The sequence below is a fragment of the Drosophila takahashii genome, chromosome 2L (assembly GCF_030179915.1).
Source record: "Drosophila takahashii strain IR98-3 E-12201 chromosome 2L, DtakHiC1v2, whole genome shotgun sequence".
Classification (NCBI taxonomy): domain Eukaryota; kingdom Metazoa; phylum Arthropoda; class Insecta; order Diptera; family Drosophilidae; genus Drosophila; species Drosophila takahashii.
In genome coordinates, this window is record NC_091678.1 from 27,394,447 (window position 1) to 27,413,067 (window position 18,621).

The window sequence follows — 18,621 nt, forward strand, 5'->3', positions numbered from 1 at the left end:
TATTTCAGCCGAGCGCCACGCCCCCTCTAACGCCCAAAATCGCCACTAACGACGCCCACACCTTTAAAGATTTCCGAGAAGTATTAATGCAATTTTGTTGAGTATATTTATACCTATCGAAATGTAAAAGGCATTTTGCAAATCGAACCATTCATTAAAAAGTTATGCGCAATCAAAATTGTATATATCCATCTCCCTCACACTCCCTTTAGCTAAGTGACGGGTATTAGATAGTCGGGACACCAACCCGACTACAGCGTTCTCTCTTGTTTCTTGTCTTTTTCCACCACATAAAATAGTATTTTTATCAGGGCTGTGAACCCATATTATTTTTGCATGGGTTCGGTTCGGGGTTGAAACCTAATCGACAGATAATGTTCCGGTTTGCGAACGGGTTAAATGATGAGCCGGAGCAGGGTTCAGGCTCGAACAAGGGTTCAAAAAAATAAATTTTTTTTAAATGAAATAATAAAGTTAACATTTATTTCCATGTATTTTCATTGAAATATGTACCATAACATTAAGACTTACAAGTAAAGTTACAAGATTTATGATTAGATTGATTAGATTAGATTGTTTGAGTTAGATGCAGTCATCATAAACAAAATATTTGCGCATTTTTATTTCCCTTAGTAAATAAACTCGATGTTAATATGATCAGAAAGCCCCCCACAATGTTGAATAAAAAAACAGGAACACACAAAATAAATTTTTCGTGAACCGAACAGAATATCAAAAAAAAAAGTTCCGGTTCAATTATAAAAAAATTCTGCGCTCCGGTTTACGGTTCGGTTCCTTTTCTAAAAAAAGTGAACCACTCCGGTTCGGAGTGGTTCAGATCCGGAGTGGTTCCTTGCAGAGGGTATTATAATTTCAGTCAGAAGTTTGCAACGCAGTGAAGGAGGCGTTTCCGACCACATAAAGTATATGTATTCTTGATCAGCACCAATAGCCGAGTCTATCTAGCCATGCCCGTCTGTCCGTTTCTATGCGAACTACTCTTTTAGCTTTAAAGCAGCGGTCGGCACACACATACGTTGACATTTTGTTTTATATTTGTGTGAGTAATTTGCACTGGGCAGCTCATCGATGTGTGTGTGCAGACCGCTGTTCTACGTTATACGTGTGCGAGCAGCGCGCCGGCAGAACAAAACCCTATGCTCACTTAATAGGGCGCTGCCGACCGCTGCTTTAAAGCTATCGCGATTATTGCAGGTAGTACATATGTATGTCGGAGCGAGCCGGATCGGATCACTATATCTTAAAACTCCCATGGGAATAATCAAATAAATGTAAAAAAATCCATTGTTACTTTGTAGGAAGTAGGCGTTTTGATTTTTGAAAACTTAAAACCAAAATTTTAAATAGGAACGCAGAATCTGGAATCCCTGGAACTGCACCGATAGAGTGAGCATTAAACTATAGGTATTTACTTTATTTGCAAGGGTATATAAGCTTCGGCTGGCCGAAGCTAGCTTCCCTTCTTATTAAAAATGTATTTGGTTTTGTTAAAAATTATGGTTTTATTTGCATTGAAGTGACTGTCACACGCGAAAGATTTTTCTGTCGTTTTGTTAACCTTAATGTCGACAAAAACGTTTAAAAGCAACATTTAAAAATACCGAAAAATACTATTGTCCATATGGGCAATTCTCTGGGGATGTCAACACAGCCAAAAAGCGTGAAACTTGAAAGAAAACATATTTCTATATGATTTTACACTGATATTTTATTCTAGTTAGATGGATTCTCAAGTAATTTGAGTATCCTTAAATAATTTTCCAGGACAATACCTGTTATATAGACAAAAAAGTCATTTTTTGGTATTTTTTAAAGTGGCTTTTACGGTTTTTTTAGGGTTACGTTGAGGTTACAGAAAAATCACCTAAGAAAATGACGGAAAAAACTGTCGCGTGCGACATGTAGTATGTGACAGTCACTTCGATGCCAATACAAAAAATAGCCACTGCATATTTTGTAAACAAACCAAATACATTTTAAAGAAGAAAGAACAAGGAATACTATAAAATTAACTGCATTAAAATATTCCTACACGTTTCGTTACAATCGAAAGTTAAGCAAGAAGTCAAAAAAGTCACTTCTATTAATGTCGCGTGCGAAAGTCTTGGTTTTTTTATATATCTTAAAAACAAAAAATGTCACAAAGTCAGCCCAAGCAAATATTTTAGTGCTAATCAAGACCTTTAATTTGAGCCTACTGCTTATATAAAATAAGTCCTGGAAGATGGTTTTTTTACCTGCAAAGCGTACGAACGTCGCGTGCGACAGCAGAGAATTGCCCATACACTAGGTATTGTCCAGAAAAAATGATGCAAGCATACTCAAATTGCTTAGCTTAGCCTAGGATCCATCTAACTAAATTCAAGTATCAGTGCAAAATTATATAGAAATATGTTTTTTTTAGCAAGTTTCAAGATTTTTTTCTTGGTTGACATCCTCGGAGAATTACACCCATAAGCGGTTATAATTCTTTTTTTTTGGTCAAATTATGCTTTAAATAGCCTAATTTCTTTTGGCCTCTGAAACATTTAAAATGTGCTTTGCTTTTATAAATTTATGAGACCCGATCCACTATTTAAATAATTAATGTATTTAATTGTTTATATACAGAGTTAACCGAATAGAATTATAATTAATGCGCCGGTACCCTTCACGTCTTTTTCATTCACTTAGTACTTCCTAGCTATAATAAACAAATCGCTTTTAATTGCTTCATTACTTATCGCCCAGCTGGTCTGCGATCCAATCCAGGTGTTCCTCCTTGAAGCGAGGATCCGCCATGGTCAGAGCCGTCGATTTGGAGCTGTAGTAATAGACAACCGACACTGCGGAGGGAGTGGTGACCATTAGGATAAGAGTGGAAGGAATATTACTGGAACTCACTGATTCGTTGACCTACTGACAAAGCAATCAGACCCAACGGCCAGTGCTGACCATCTTCCCCTGGTGGCTGTCGGTATTGGTAGATTATCCAGAAGTGCTGCGAGGCGGACAAAAGGAAGTAGATGGTAATGCTGGCCATGAAGAGCTTGCAGTTCCGCAGGATTATGTGAGAGGCACCGACCTGGTACACACACGTTGAGTGCAGCGTAAGAGTGAACAGCAGGTACTCCGCAATGATGAGAGTGTCCTGAATGCTGTGGTAACTTGGTGTGGTCAGTAAGCGACATTCGAGTCTCGAACCTTGAATACTTACACAAAGAAAAAAATCGCTGTCTGCAATCGGTTTCTGGCCAGCGAAGGCCCAAATGCATTGAAAAAGAGGTCACCTCCCAAAAGGGCGAACTGGAACAGAAGCACCCAGGAGTACCTTCGCAGAGTTAGCTTCATAGCGGTGTCCTAATGGCGAATAATTGTTTGCGTAGCCTGTTTGTTGTGTCCTTCCTGTGCGCGGTTTGTTGTGTCCTTCGTCCTGGTGACGTCAAAGCAGACGCAACGGTCATGCGCTCTCTCCATCATACCAATAACTTTCGATAGACAAATATCTATCGAAACCGAATAGATTTGGCAAATTGTTAGAAATTAATTTAAAAAAGAAAAGGAAGTTATTTATTCTTGCAGTAAAAGGTAAATACTTAACGTTAAAGTGGGTAAGAATTTCTCAACAGCGCATATGAAAAAATAGATTTTCTTTAAACTTAAGTTTCTAGTAGAGTTTGCCTACGTTATCATCTGTAATTATACCCGTTACTCGTAGAGTAAAAGGGTATATTAGATTCGTGCAAAAGTATGTAACAGCTAGAAGGAAGCGTTTCCGACCCCATAAAGTATATATATTCTTGATCAGGGTCACTAGCCGAGTCGATCTAGCCATGTCCGTCTGTCCGTCTGTATGAACGCTGAGATCTCAGAAACTACAAAAGCTAGAAGGTTGAGATTTCCCACACATATTCTTTGGCTTCCTACGCAGCGCAAGTTTATTTGAGCCGAGCGCCACGCCCCCTCTAACGCCCACAATCGCCCATTAACGATTTTAAAATGGGTCCTGCGCCCACATCTTTAAAGATTTCCGAGAAGTATAAGAAGTATTGTGTATACTTATACCTATCGAAATGTAGAAGACATTTTTCAAATCGGACCATTCATTAAAAAGTTATACGCAATCAAAATTTATATATCTATCTCCCTCGCACTCCCTTTAGCTGAGTTAAGAAAACGAGTACAGCGTTCGCAGTCCCTTTAGCTGAGTGGCGGGTATTAGATACTATAGCGTTCTCTCTTGTTTTTTTTTTTTAATTTTTTGGGGCTTACTTTAAGGCGCTATGAATTTTTGAAGTTAAGAACTTAAAAAATTTTCTCAAACTTCAAATTAGTATATCTCGGGAACGGTTTGGAGGAATCACGTACAACTTTACATGTTTGTAGATGTGATCTAGGGGCATTACAAAAGTATTTTTAAAAACAATTTTTGGTAATAGTCTAGAAGAGCGGCCTGAGCACCAAAAACCGCGAAAAAATTACCCTCGATGGACCGCGATTTCTTGAGAATTTACGTGCGGAAGATTATTTGCGGAAATGCATGGTTCTCTTGTAATTGCATTTCAAAGTTGCGTGTTTTGCTATAAAAACAAAGTAGGATTTTGAGGTGTTTTGTGTCATTTTGCTATAAAAACAATGAGCATTTTCTAGGAATTTATGGGTTTGCTATAAAAAACAAGTACGCTTTTGTTGCTTAATCAGAAATTGCACTTTTGATTTTTGTTTACTATGGATTCCTGCAACGGGTGCACTATTTCTTATAAAGGTAATAGTCTAGAAGAGCGGCCTGAGCACCAAAAACCGCGAAAAAATTACCATCGATGGACAGCGATTTCTTAGGAATTTACGTGCAGAAGATTATTTGCGGAAATGCATTGTTCTCTTGTAATTGCATTTCAAAGTTGCGTGTTTTGCTATAAAAACAAAGTAGGATTTTGAGGTGTTTTGTGTCATTTTGCTATAAAAAACATATGGGCTTTCCGTTTGTTGTCAAAATAATAAGCGTTCGAAAAAATTCGACAAAAATGTGAAATTGTTTTTATAGCAGGCCAGACCCTACAACCGCGCATTAATATCCTCGATGGACCGTGATTCCTTAAGAGCTTGGGCGACCATGGATGACCAACATATACATTTTTAAGATGAATCTTAAGAAATCGCAATCCGAGGAGGATCAACCTTAGTCTTTATCAAAGCCAATTACGAGAGTTTTTAGTTCAGTACCTCCTTATACTTGTAACTCATTTGTAATAGTAAATAAAATGCTATATTAAACTATGGTTAATGATTGGACAGTAAATATTTATTTATAAAAAATTCTGGTAAGTGGTACAGATTAAGCCTATTCCTTTTCATTGTCCGTATCGGTGGATTCCTGAAATTTAAGATAGTTAATTGTTAGTATTTAAAAAGAAATGGGAAATGCTAAAAAAGCGCCGGAGGCAAAAAAAATTAAAAAAAAAAATCGCGCGATTATGCTTTAAATAGCCTAATTTCTTTTGGCCTCTGAAACATTTAAAATGTGCTTTGCTTTTATAAATTTATGAGACCCGATCCACTATTTAAATAATTAATGTATTTAATTGTTTATATACAGAGTTAACCGAATAGAATTATAATTAATGCGCCGGTACCCTTCACGTCTTTTTCATTCACTTAGTACTTCCTAGCTATAATAAACAAATCGCTTTTAATTGCTTCATTACTTATCGCCCAGCTGGTCTGCGATCCAATCCAGGTGTTCCTCCTTGAAGCGAGGATCCGCCATGGTCAGAGCCGTCGATTTGGAGCTGTAGTAATAGACAACCGACACTGCGGAGGGAGTGGTGACCATTAGGATAAGAGTGGAAGGAATATTACTGGAACTCACTGATTCGTTGACCTACTGACAAAGCAATCAGACCCAACGGCCAGTGCTGACCATCTTCCCCTGGTGGCTGTCGGTATTGGTAGATTATCCAGAAGTGCTGCGAGGCGGACAAAAGGAAGTAGATGGTAATGCTGGCCATGAAGAGCTTGCAGTTCCGCAGGATTATGTGAGAGGCACCGACCTGGTACACACACGTTGAGTGCAGCGTAAGAGTGAACAGCAGGTACTCCGCAATGATGAGAGTGTCCTGAATGCTGTGGTAACTTGGTGTGGTCAGTAAGCGACATTCGAGTCTCGAACCTTGAATACTTACACAAAGAAAAAAATCGCTGTCTGCAATCGGTTTCTGGCCAGCGAAGGCCCAAATGCATTGAAAAAGAGGTCACCTCCCAAAAGGGCGAACTGGAACAGAAGCACCCAGGAGTACCTTCGCAGAGTTAGCTTCATAGCGGTGTCCTAATGGCGAATAATTGTTTGCGTAGCCTGTTTGTTGTGTCCTTCCTGTGCGCGGTTTGTTGTGTCCTTCGTCCTGGTGACGTCAAAGCAGACGCAACGGTCATGCGCTCTCTCCATCATACCAATAACTTTCGATAGACAAATATCTATCGAAACCGAATAGATTTGGCAAATTGTTAGAAATTAATTTAAAAAAGAAAAGGAAGTTATTTATTCTTGCAGTAAAAGGTAAATACTTAACGTTAAAGTGGGTAAGAATTTCTCAACAGCGCATATGAAAAAATAGATTTTCTTTAAACTTAAGTTTCTAGTAGAGTTTGCCTACGTTATCATCTGTAATTATACCCGTTACTCGTAGAGTAAAAGGGTATATTAGATTCGTGCAAAAGTATGTAACAGCTAGAAGGAAGCGTTTCCGACCCCATAAAGTATATATATTCTTGATCAGGGTCACTAGCCGAGTCGATCTAGCCATGTCCGTCTGTCCGTCTGTATGAACGCTGAGATCTCAGAAACTACAAAAGCTAGAAGGTTGAGATTTCCCACACATATTCTTTGGCTTCCTACGCAGCGCAAGTTTATTTGAGCCGAGCGCCACGCCCCCTCTAACGCCCACAATCGCCCATTAACGATTTTAAAATGGGTCCTGCGCCCACATCTTTAAAGATTTCCGAGAAGTATAAGAAGTATTGTGTATACTTATACCTATCGAAATGTAGAAGACATTTTTCAAATCGGACCATTCATTAAAAAGTTATACGCAATCAAAATTTATATATCTATCTCCCTCGCACTCCCTTTAGCTGAGTTAAGAAAACGAGTACAGCGTTCGCAGTCCCTTTAGCTGAGTGGCGGGTATTAGATACTATAGCGTTCTCTCTTGTTTTTTTTTTTTTAATTTTTTGGGGCTTACTTTAAGGCGCTATGAATTTTTGAAGTTAAGAACTTAAAAAATTTTCTCAAACTTCAAATTAGTATATCTCGGGAACGGTTTGGAGGAATCACGTACAACTTTACATGTTTGTAGATGTGATCTAGGGGCATTACAAAAGTATTTTTAAAAACAATTTTTGGTAATAGTCTAGAAGAGCGGCCTGAGCACCAAAAACCGCGAAAAAATTACCCTCGATGGACCGCGATTTCTTGAGAATTTACGTGCGGAAGATTATTTGCGGAAATGCATGGTTCTCTTGTAATTGCATTTCAAAGTTGCGTGTTTTGCTATAAAAACAAAGTAGGATTTTGAGGTGTTTTGTGTCATTTTGCTATAAAAACAATGAGCATTTTCTAGGAATTTATGGGTTTGCTATAAAAAACAAGTACGCTTTTGTTGCTTAATCAGAAATTGCACTTTTGATTTTTGTTTACTATGGATTCCTGCAACGGGTGCACTATTTCTTATAAAGACTTTCTTGCCATGGACGAAGAAGAAATGTTTTCATTTCTGCAGAGACATGGAGTTGTTCTAAAGAGCAAGGACTGTCCCAACTGCAGTAAGCCCGCAACATTGTCTTGCAATGCGAAGAGACCGATTAGTACGCCATTTTGGAGGTGCCGCAGGATGATAAGCAATCATCAACAGAAACGGAAATAAAGAAAAGTTCAATGCTCCTTTAAGGTAACAATTTTCTCAGCAATGGGCGAATTGTTAAATCCTGAACGCGATGTTAGTATTTAAAAAGAAATGGGAAATGCTAAAAAAGCGCCGGAGGCAAAAAAAATTAAAAAAAAAAATCGCGTTTCTGTTGATGATTGCTTATCATCCTGCGGCACCTCCAAAATGGCGTACTAATCGGTCTCTTCGCATTGCAAGACAATGTTGCGGGCTTACTGCAGTTGGGACAGTCCTTGCTCTTTAGAACAACTCCATGTCTCTGCAGAAATGAAAACATTTCTTCTTCGTCCATGGCAAGAAAGTCTTTATAAGGGTAATAGTCTAGAAGAGCGGCCTGAGCACCAAAAACCGCGAAAAAATTACCCTCGATGGACCGCGATTTCTTGAGAATTTACGTGCGGAAGATTATTTGCGGAAATGCATGGTTCTCTTGTAATTGCATTTCAAAGTTGCGTGTTTTGCTATAAAAACAAAGTAGGATTTTGAGGTGTTTTGTGTCATTTTGCTATAAAAACAATGAGCATTTTCTAGGAATTTATGGGTTTGCTATAAAAAACAAGTACGCTTTTGTTGCTTAATCAGAAATTGCACTTTTGATTTTTGTTTACTATGGATTCCTGCAACGGGTGCACTATTTCTTATAAAGACTTTCTTGCCATGGACGAAGAAGAAATGTTTTCATTTCTGCAGAGACATGGAGTTGTTCTAAAGAGCAAGGACTGTCCCAACTGCAGTAAGCCCGCAACATTGTCTTGCAATGCGAAGAGACCGATTAGTACGCCATTTTGGAGGTGCCGCAGGATGATAAGCAATCATCAACAGAAACGGAAATAAAGAAAAGTTCAATGCTCCTTTAAGGTAACAATTTTCTCAGCAATGGGCGAATTGTTAAATCCTGAACGCGATGTTAGTATTTAAAAAGAAATGGGAAATGCTAAAAAAGCGCCGGAGGCAAAAAAAATTAAAAAAAAAAATCGCGTTTCTGTTGATGATTGCTTATCATCCTGCGGCACCTCCAAAATGGCGTACTAATCGGTCTCTTCGCATTGCAAGACAATGTTGCGGGCTTACTGCAGTTGGGACAGTCCTTGCTCTTTAGAACAACTCCATGTCTCTGCAGAAATGAAAACATTTCTTCTTCGTCCATGGCAAGAAAGTCTTTATAAGAAATAGTGCACCCGTTGCAGGAATCCATAGTAAACAAAAATCAAAAGTGCAATTTCTGATTAAGCAACAAAAGCGTACTTGTTTTTTATAGCAAACCCATAAATTCCTAGAAAATGCTCATTGTTTTTATAGCAAAATGACACAAAACACCTCAAAATCCTACTTTGTTTTTATAGCAAAACACGCAACTTTGAAATGCAATTACAAGAGAACCATGCATTTCCGCAAATAATCTTCCGCACGTAAATTCTCAAGAAATCGCGGTCCATCGAGGGTAATTTTTTCGCGGTTTTTGGTGCTCAGGCCGCTCTTCTAGACTATTACCAAAAATGGTTTTTAAAAATACTTTTGTAATGCCCCTAGATCACATCTACAAACATGTAAAGTTGTACGTGATTCCTCCAAACCGTTCCCGAGATATACTAATTTGAAGTTTGAGAAAATTTTTTAAGTTCTTAACTTCAAAAATTCATAGCGCCTTAAAGTAAGCCCCAAAAAATTAAAAAAAAAAAACAAGAGAGAACGCTATAGTATCTAATACCCGCCACTCAGCTAAAGGGACTGCGAACGCTGTACTCGTTTTCTTAACTCAGCTAAAGGGAGTGCGAGGGAGATAGATATATAAATTTTGATTGCGTATAACTTTTTAATGAATGGTCCGATTTGAAAAATGTCTTCTACATTTCGATAGGTATAAGTATACACAATACTTCTTATACTTCTCGGAAATCTTTAAAGATGTGGGCGCAGGACCCATTTTAAAATCGTTAATGGGCGATTGTGGGCGTTAGAGGGGGCGTGGCGCTCGGCTCAAATAAACTTGCGCTGCGTAGGAAGCCAAAGAATATGTGTGGGAAATCTCAACCTTCTAGCTTTTGTAGTTTCTGAGATCTCAGCGTTCATACAGACGGACAGACGGACATGGCTAGATCGACTCGGCTAGTGACCCTGATCAAGAATATATATACTTTATGGGGTCGGAAACGCTTCCTTCTAGCTGTTACATACTTTTGCACGAATCTAATATACCCTTTTACTCTACGAGTAACGGGTATAATTACAGATGATAACGTAGGCAAACTCTACTAGAAACTTAAGTTTAAAGAAAATCTATTTTTTCATATGCGCTGTTGAGAAATTCTTACCCACTTTAACGTTAAGTATTTACCTTTTACTGCAAGAATAAATAACTTCCTTTTCTTTTTTAAATTAATTTCTAACAATTTGCCAAATCTATTCGGTTTCGATAGATATTTGTCTATCGAAAGTTATTGGTATGATGGAGAGAGCGCATGACCGTTGCGTCTGCTTTGACGTCACCAGGACGAAGGACACAACAAACCGCGCACAGGAAGGACACAACAAACAGGCTACGCAAACAATTATTCGCCATTAGGACACCGCTATGAAGCTAACTCTGCGAAGGTACTCCTGGGTGCTTCTGTTCCAGTTCGCCCTTTTGGGAGGTGACCTCTTTTTCAATGCATTTGGGCCTTCGCTGGCCAGAAACCGATTGCAGACAGCGATTTTTTTCTTTGTGTAAGTATTCAAGGTTCGAGACTCGAATGTCGCTTACTGACCACACCAAGTTACCACAGCATTCAGGACACTCTCATCATTGCGGAGTACCTGCTGTTCACTCTTACGCTGCACTCAACGTGTGTGTACCAGGTCGGTGCCTCTCACATAATCCTGCGGAACTGCAAGCTCTTCATGGCCAGCATTACCATCTACTTCCTTTTGTCCGCCTCGCAGCACTTCTGGATAATCTACCAATACCGACAGCCACCAGGGGAAGATGGTCAGCACTGGCCGTTGGGTCTGATTGCTTTGTCAGTAGGTCAACGAATCAGTGAGTTCCAGTAATATTCCTTCCACTCTTATCCTAATGGTCACCACTCCCTCCGCAGTGTCGGTTGTCTATTACTACAGCTCCAAATCGACGGCTCTGACCATGGCGGATCCTCGCTTCAAGGAGGAACACCTGGATTGGATCGCAGACCAGCTGGGCGATAAGTAATGAAGCAATTAAAAGCGATTTGTTTATTATAGCTAGGAAGTACTAAGTGAATGAAAAAGACGTGAAGGGTACCGGCGCATTAATTATAATTCTATTCGGTTAACTCTGTATATAAACAATTAAATACATTAATTATTTAAATAGTGGATCGGGTCTCATAAATTTATAAAAGCAAAGCACATTTTAAATGTTTCAGAGGCCAAAAGAAATTAGGCTATTTAAAGCATAATCGCGCGATTTTTTTTTTTAATTTTTTTTGCCTCCGGCGCTTTTTTAGCATTTCCCATTTCTTTTTAAATACTAACAATTAACTATCTTAAATTTCAGGAATCCACCGATACGGACAATGAAAAGGAATAGGCTTAATCTGTACCACTTACCAGAATTTTTTATAAATAAATATTTACTGTCCAATCATTAACCATAGTTTAATATAGCATTTTATTTACTATTACAAATGAGTTACAAGTATAAGGAGGTACTGAACTAAAAACTCTCGTAATTGGCTTTGATAAAGACTAAGGTTGATCCTCCTCGGATTGCGATTTCTTAAGATTCATCTTAAAAATGTATATGTTGGTCATCCATGGTCGCCCAAGCTCTTAAGGAATCACGGTCCATCGAGGATATTAATGCGCGGTTGTAGGGTCTGGCCTGCTATAAAAACAATTTCACATTTTTGTCGAATTTTTTCGAACGCTTATTATTTTGACAACAAACGGAAAGCCCATATGTTTTTTATAGCAAAATGACACAAAACACCTCAAAATCCTACTTTGTTTTTATAGCAAAACACGCAACTTTGAAATGCAATTACAAGAGAACAATGCATTTCCGCAAATAATCTTCTGCACGTAAATTCCTAAGAAATCGCTGTCCATCGATGGTAATTTTTTCGCGGTTTTTGGTGCTCAGGCCGCTCTTCTAGACTATTACCCAATTTTTTTTATTTTTAGGCAATATTTTGTTTCCCAAAATTTTTAATTGCGGTTTTGGAAGTCTTCTTCATCTTATAAAAATAAGTACAATATCTGAGATTGTCTGTCTCATAACCAACTTATCGGAACCGAAGACACTTTTGTGTACCCCTCAGTAATTACCAAGATATTTAGTATTTTTTAAAACTATTTTATTTTTAAGGAAAACCCTATTTTTCTTTCCAGCAAGTAAAGCCCTCACTCTTTTATGCTGAAATTTTGCACAATTCAGTTACTAACTCCCATTATGAATATATGTGAATCTTATAAGTATACAACCATCCCATCACATGGCTGCCATAGAAAAAATGCATGTTATCACTTTTTTAAAATAAATAATAAATAATTTAAATAAACTTTTATAAGTGTTTTATTTTATAATTTTATTAAAAAACTGTGTCTCGTGTTCTGAGAAGTATGTACAAATAATTTGGTTATTCTCTCTTGGTCTAAAATGATGGTATTGTCTAGTGTTTTTAATGCAGATGGCTGTTTCGTTTCGTTTCTTGAACTTGGTGTCGTGTAGGATGTGTTTATTCATTGAAAAAAACGTAAATGTTATAGACGGAATCGACTTCTTTGCCCAGTCATAGAGTTTTTGGCGAGTTAATAACATCTTTGTTAATTCGCTGCATGCTTGCCTTTCTTGCTAATCTTTTTATTGTTCCACCCAAGCCATCGGAGGCACCTTTCCCGTGGGAAGTCGCAAAAAAATTCCATTCCGCATCCACATCATTGTCCTTTTTATGGTAATACAAGTTAATAAAGTTGTATTTGTTTTTGTATTGGCTACCAGCTCCATCCGAAAAATACAAAATTTTGTTGACCTTAGTTTTTCCAAATTTTTTTTGTAAAAATTGTACCATAGTTGAATTGAAAAGATGAACAGATTGAGCATCATGGCTTACATTTTCTGATATTACCACATAGTTAAGGTGTTTCCCTTTCCCATCATCGGCTAAGTAATATATAACGTAGGGATTAGAGACCTGCACGATACGATGCCGATGCCGATTCCACGAGTAAAAGTAATCAAGTTGGCGATGCCACGATTATTTTTTGTAATCATGTAATCGTGTCAAACGATGCCGAGTATACTCGGCATCGTAGAATCGTACGAGTAGCATCGTAGCATCGTCAAAGCTTTGAATACATTTTTAAAATTATTTTATTAAAGTTAGTATGGGCAGCATATACAAACACATTTTACATTATTTATTTTTACTTTTTCGCTTCCTTGCGCTGCGAGTGTAAAAGTAAAATTGCATCTATGTTTTAAAAAAAAAATGTACCCCAAAAGCCAACCTTTTTCAATAATGGGCCGCAGCTTAACAACAAATTTATCTCTTTCACTAACGTACTCCTTTACCAAATTACGGCTTACAGTGGTGGGATGCGGCAAAATATCGTCGATGGAAAAATTTGTACTGCCAAGGCTTGCTCCTACTTCGACAAGGCATTTCGCAAGATCTTTAAATCCTGGTCGAAAGAACGCAAATCCTTAGCCACGAATTTACAGCAACTTTTTGTGACTTCGTATTTCATTTGGTCGCTTACAACCATACGAGTTTTTTTGAATGCGGGTCCTACTGTTGTACTGTCGCTGGCCCTTTTGAAACAAAAGTGCTTCTTTAAGTTGGATGGACTGGCCCCTTTCGCATATTTAAATATTTTCTCGCACCTCTTACAGCCCACGTAATCGACGTTTTCGCCAGTAGATCCATGGATAATTCGGAAGAAGCACTGCCATACCTCACTAGAGCCACTGGCTTCGATTCGTTTGTACTCTCCCGAGTTCAGCTTTGCTATAACCTCCATATTTTTTAAACAAAATTTCGTTCGAACAGAATTACGAGTCAGATATGAGTAAAACGATGCCGATTCCTACGATTCTACGATCCCACGATGCCAGATTTGACAGTTGTAATCGGCATCGCCGAGTACTACTCGAGTATATTTTTACTTACTCGTGCAGGTCTCTAGTAGGGATGTAGGGTTGCTTGGGAATTGGACCAATGGTGTGATTGGATTGCATCTTGAATTTCAAATGTGTAATTTTCAGAAAAGTCCAATCAAATAATAAATTCTCCAGGTGATGATGTATCTTTTTTTTTCCTAAAGTACTCCGCCTCTTTTTTTGAAATAAAATCATGTTTTATTACACTATGCAGCATCAAAAATTTACCTCGATGGATTCTATATTTTTGGATTCGTCTCAAATTCCCAAGTTAAACTGCGTTTTCCAAAAAGTTCCCCGACGCAAGGATTCTTAACCAAATGACCTCAAAGTTCAAAAAATTCTGAAATTGGACAACTTTCCGAAACTCTCAGAGGCAAACGGATTCATGGTTGGATTCGATGTTAAACTTTTTCAAAAGATACACTCTTTATCTTTCAAACCCTATACTTAGAATAATTTTAGGATTTTTATCAAGGGAGAAACAAATTTTAGAAAACATGGTCAAAAAACATAAAAGCATACAGCTTCGGTCAAAATAGTAGTAGTGTCGCCGCCTTGTAAATTTAAAAGTTTGTTGTTGTAATTGATAGTTTCCTGGTAATATTGTGTTGATTATAATTTTACTATTAGACTAATTGGATAAAAAAAAGTTACAACATTAAACTTTTAAACACACAGGACTGCAAGACTACTACTATTTTGACCGCATCTGTATGCTTTTATGTTTTTTGACCATGTTTTCTAAAATTTGTTTCTCCCTTAATAAAAATCCTAAAATTATTTTAAGTATGGGGTTTGAATGATAAAGAGAGTGTTTTTTTAAAAAACTTTAACAGCGAATCAAACCCAGTGTTGGGACATACCTAGATACTTTTACCTAGGTACGTACCTAGGTACAATTTAGTGGTACCTTTTACCTTACCTTGGTATAAAAATAATTGAGTACCTTTTACCTTACCTAGATACAGATTTTTATATACCTTTGGAATTATTAAGGTACTTACATAGGTATTAAACATGCATCTGACAACATCAACATGCATAAACAACATCTGACTGCGACACTGTAGTATCGTTTCATTGTATCGTTTCGTTTCGAAATTGTAATAGTCGGAACGGAGCATTAAAAGTCATTGGAATTCAGCCGTTCTATTGTTTGTTTTGTGAATTTAAAACTAATCGCAGTTTTATTTTATTTAATTTTGTGCACGTATGTATGTTCCCATCACTACATCAATTTATTTATGAAACCAAAGTGTATTTGGCGCGCAAAAATGCCGTATGTACGTAAACAAACGGCACAATATATAGTCAATGTTTCTACATACGGAATTTTTGCGCGCCAAATATGTACATGAGGGTTTCATAAATACATTAATGAAGTGATACGTGCATACAATTATTCATGCCGCGTGTTTTAAAAATATATGCACAAAATTATAACATTTAAATTTAAATGAAATGAAAAGATATTGTTTGATTAAGACGACTAAAAACTGAAAACTAGTCTTATTTTAAGTGTAAATGATTACATTGAACAAAACAAAAAAAATTATAAAAAATAAAAAAACAATATATTTACCTTTTACCTTTACCTAGGTACTGGGAAATTTAAGTACCTTTACCTTACCTAGGTATTTATTTTTGCCCAATACCTTTTACCTTACCTACGTAAAAAAACACAGTACCTTTCCCAACACTGATCAAACCATGACTCCGTTTGCCTCTGAGAGCTCCGAAAAGTTGGACAATTTCAGCATTTTTCGAACTTTGAGGTCCTTTTGCACGCAGTTTAACTTGGGAATTCGAGACGAATCCAAAAATATAGCATCCATCGAGGTAAATCTAAAAAGCATTAAAAATGCTGCACAGTGTTATTATTGGCAATTCCGCGGCAATGTTAAAAAAAAAATTATGACATTTTCCGTTTTTTCTGAGATTTGACACCTGGCAAATGTAATTCAATTTAAATGACTTTTAATCATAGTTTAAAACTTACCGATCAGTGCTGAGTCAGCATTGCTGACCCATTGAGAAAACGATATTTATTTACATGCATTTTCATTTAGCGTTTTGGTGTACTTTTCAAAAGTTTCATGTTTTTTGGGACACTTCCTACAGTCCTGCATATAGCAATTCGTTGTCGCGTTGCTGCAGATAAAATATGTTATGAAATCTTTTAATGAATCACTAAATTTTAGTTTAAAATTTTGAAAAGTTCGTTTAATTCCATCGATTTTTAAACTGAAATTTTGGTGTATTTTGCACACGCAAACATTGTGCGTACCAGTTTTGCCTGCAAAAATACATTCTGATGGACGAAGGCGCTGAAACTTAGACCTTGATATTTTTTCTTCTGGGTTCTGTAGTGCATAATTCTTGTGTAAGTCCGAAATATTGTGTAAGAGTAACCTTTTTTGGATTTTGATTCGCTTCCCGTCCACAACAACACTTTTACAGTCCTTCATGCCAGGCAGAAGACGGCTGTTTTCATCCAATTTGTAAAATTGTTGTACCTTTTGTTCTAATTTGGATGACATCCTTTTGCCCTTTTTTGTCTTGGGTCCAGCTCCATATCCGTAGATCTCTCTAATTTTTCTTGCTTCTTCAGCCATTTTTCGGGATACACAAAAAGTAGTTTGGACTTTCTGGAGGGACCAGCAACTAGGAAGAGTTGTCAAAATCTTGAATTTGTCCTTTCTGTTCGTTTTTTTTGCCAAATTCAGCCAATATATTTTTTACAAAATTTGACTCCTCGCCATATTCTTCACTAGACTGATTTTCATATGATGAATCTGAATCGCTCACATATTCAATCATATCGATCGATGCTGTGGGGCTTTCCATTTTTTCTGTTTTGGGAATCGGCGTTTTTTGGTATACCTTTTTTCGACAACTTTGGCAAATATGTTTGCCCACGAAAAGGTGGAACTCGCATTTCCAATTTGCAGTGACTTAAAATAATTTTTTCCTTACTGCTTTGTGCTTTTTCTTTTGAAACGGATTGCAGCACTCATTTGGTCTAACCATTTTAACAACAACGTTTTAAAAAGTAAAAAATCGGATAATATTTTCAAGGCCTTCTTCGAAAAAAAAAGAAAAAATTAAAAATAAAAGTGATAACATGCATTTTTTCTATGGCAGCCATGTGATGGGATGGTTGTATAATTATAAGACTCACATATATTCATAATAGGAGTTAGTAACTGAATTGTGCAAAATTTCAGCATAAAAGAGTGAGGGCTTTACTTGCTGGAAAGAAAAATAGGGTTTTCCATAAAAATAAAATAGTTTTGAAAAATACTAAATATCTTGGTAATTACTGAGGGGTACACAAAAGTGTCTTCGGTTCCGATAAGTTGGTTATGAGACAGACAATCTCAGATATTGTACTTATTTTTATAAGATGAAGAAGACTTCCAAAACCGCAATTAAAAATTTTGGGAAACAAAATATTGCCTAAAAATAAAAAAAATTGTTTTTAAAAATACTTTTGTAATGCCCCTAGATCACATCTACAAACATGTAAAGTTGTACGTGATTCCTCCAAACCGTTCCCGAGATATACTAATTTGAAGTTTGAGAAAATTTTTTAAGTTCTTAACTTCAAAAATTCATAGCGCCGTTAAGTAAGCCCCAAAAAATTAAAAAAAAACTACAGATGATAACGTAGGCAAACTCTACTGGAAACTTAAGTTTAAAGAAAATCTATTTTTTCTTATGCGCTGTTGAGAAATTCTTACCCAAGTCATTTTATAGGGTCTTCCTACAGAGCTCCATCCACCGTTCCGAAAATGTCCCAGTTAGTTCGCCATCCAATTTTGACGCGCTCTTTTATGCGATAGTTAGGCGATGTATTCTCGGAGCAACTCTGAATTCTTCCTCTTCACTGTAAAAATTGGAACGGTGACTGCGAGAACAAATTAAATTGGTGGCGGGTAAAAGTTAAATAATGCTTAAGCTCGTTTTTTTTTGCGTTTTTTTTTAATTATTTGTAGTTTGTTATGAGCGGAAAAGCGTTCGCAAGCAGGTTGCTATGTGTGGGCCAAAATGTAAGCTGATGTGCGTAAAAATATGTTCTGCACTTTATACATATGTATAACTAATATTAACTAATATTAATTACCAAAAACAGCACAAATTTGTTTTTGTTTTCTAAATTGTTCATATTAATATTGGCTAGACAGAGTCGTAGTAAGAGCGGAGTGTAGGGTACGGGAGGTTAGGCTCCCCCCCCAGTCGGCAATATGTATGCATACTCGTTGTAGGACATGTTATAAACGTTCAGATATGTTTTTAAACTATTTTCTTAATCTATTTATTGTGTTATTCTACTATAAAATTAGGAGAACGCAACTTTACGACAGTTTAACCGAGTTGAAATCCCCCTTCGTTAATGTTGAGCTGAGCAACTGCTTTTCAGTCAGCTGTTATTGGATGGTGGATGGAGTTCTGTGGCAACATGTCTTTCACATTCGTCAAAAATCCGAGCCGTTTCAAACGAATGAACTCTATGGGAAGAGGCTATCTTCTTCACTGTGTTGCACGGGTAACAAT

At 37.1% G+C, this 18,621-nt stretch overlaps 4 protein-coding genes across 13 annotated transcripts; 1 reads left to right on the forward strand and 3 right to left on the reverse strand.

Moving 5' to 3' along the window:
• Positions 1–2,591: 2,591 nt before the first annotated feature.
• On the reverse strand, positions 2,592–3,483 carry LOC123002885 (transmembrane protein 138). 4 transcript variants are annotated; one of them, XM_070219471.1, is made up of 4 exons: positions 3,218–3,483; positions 3,086–3,167; positions 2,905–3,001; positions 2,592–2,846 (listed from the first exon to the last, which is right to left on the reverse strand). In XM_070219471.1, the coding sequence occupies exons 1-4, from the start codon at positions 3,349–3,351 to the stop codon at positions 2,737–2,739; spliced, it is 423 nt and encodes a 140-aa protein (XP_070075572.1). In that variant the 5' UTR covers positions 3,352–3,483; the 3' UTR covers positions 2,592–2,736. The 4 variants fall into 4 exon arrangements, with proteins under 4 accessions (XP_070075572.1, XP_044249532.1, XP_070075571.1 ...); XM_044393597.2 differs by having other exon boundaries at positions 3,086–3,158; positions 3,218–3,479; XM_070219470.1 differs by having other exon boundaries at positions 2,905–3,167; positions 3,218–3,479.
• A 2,073-nt stretch (positions 3,484–5,556) lies between these two features.
• On the reverse strand, positions 5,557–6,471 carry LOC123002890 (transmembrane protein 138-like). 4 transcript variants are annotated; one of them, XM_044393609.2, is made up of 4 exons: positions 6,183–6,471; positions 6,051–6,123; positions 5,870–5,966; positions 5,557–5,811 (listed from the first exon to the last, which is right to left on the reverse strand). In XM_044393609.2, the coding sequence occupies exons 1-4, from the start codon at positions 6,314–6,316 to the stop codon at positions 5,702–5,704; spliced, it is 414 nt and encodes a 137-aa protein (XP_044249544.1). In that variant the 5' UTR covers positions 6,317–6,471; the 3' UTR covers positions 5,557–5,701. The 4 variants fall into 4 exon arrangements, with proteins under 4 accessions (XP_044249544.1, XP_070075832.1, XP_070075830.1 ...); XM_070219731.1 differs by having other exon boundaries at positions 6,051–6,132; XM_070219729.1 differs by having other exon boundaries at positions 5,870–6,132; positions 6,183–6,470.
• A 3,896-nt stretch (positions 6,472–10,367) lies between these two features.
• Positions 10,368–11,272, forward strand: LOC108055228 (transmembrane protein 138). Of its 4 annotated transcripts, none has more exons than XM_017138505.3 (4): positions 10,368–10,646; positions 10,697–10,778; positions 10,863–10,959; positions 11,018–11,272. In XM_017138505.3, exons 1-4 carry the CDS (start codon positions 10,513–10,515, stop codon positions 11,125–11,127), a joined length of 423 nt encoding a protein of 140 aa, XP_016993994.1. In that variant the 5' UTR covers positions 10,368–10,512; the 3' UTR covers positions 11,128–11,272. The 4 variants fall into 4 exon arrangements, with proteins under 4 accessions (XP_016993994.1, XP_016993995.1, XP_016993992.1 ...); XM_017138506.3 differs by having other exon boundaries at positions 10,372–10,646; positions 10,706–10,778; XM_017138503.3 differs by having other exon boundaries at positions 10,373–10,646; positions 10,697–10,959.
• A 2,095-nt stretch (positions 11,273–13,367) lies between these two features.
• LOC138911991 (uncharacterized) lies at positions 13,368–13,971 on the reverse strand. Its single transcript, XM_070211673.1, has 2 exons — positions 13,786–13,971; positions 13,368–13,713 (listed from the first exon to the last, which is right to left on the reverse strand). The coding sequence occupies exons 1-2, from the start codon at positions 13,920–13,922 to the stop codon at positions 13,548–13,550; spliced, it is 303 nt and encodes a 100-aa protein (XP_070067774.1). The 5' UTR covers positions 13,923–13,971; the 3' UTR covers positions 13,368–13,547.
• Positions 13,972–18,621: the final 4,650 nt, after the last annotated feature.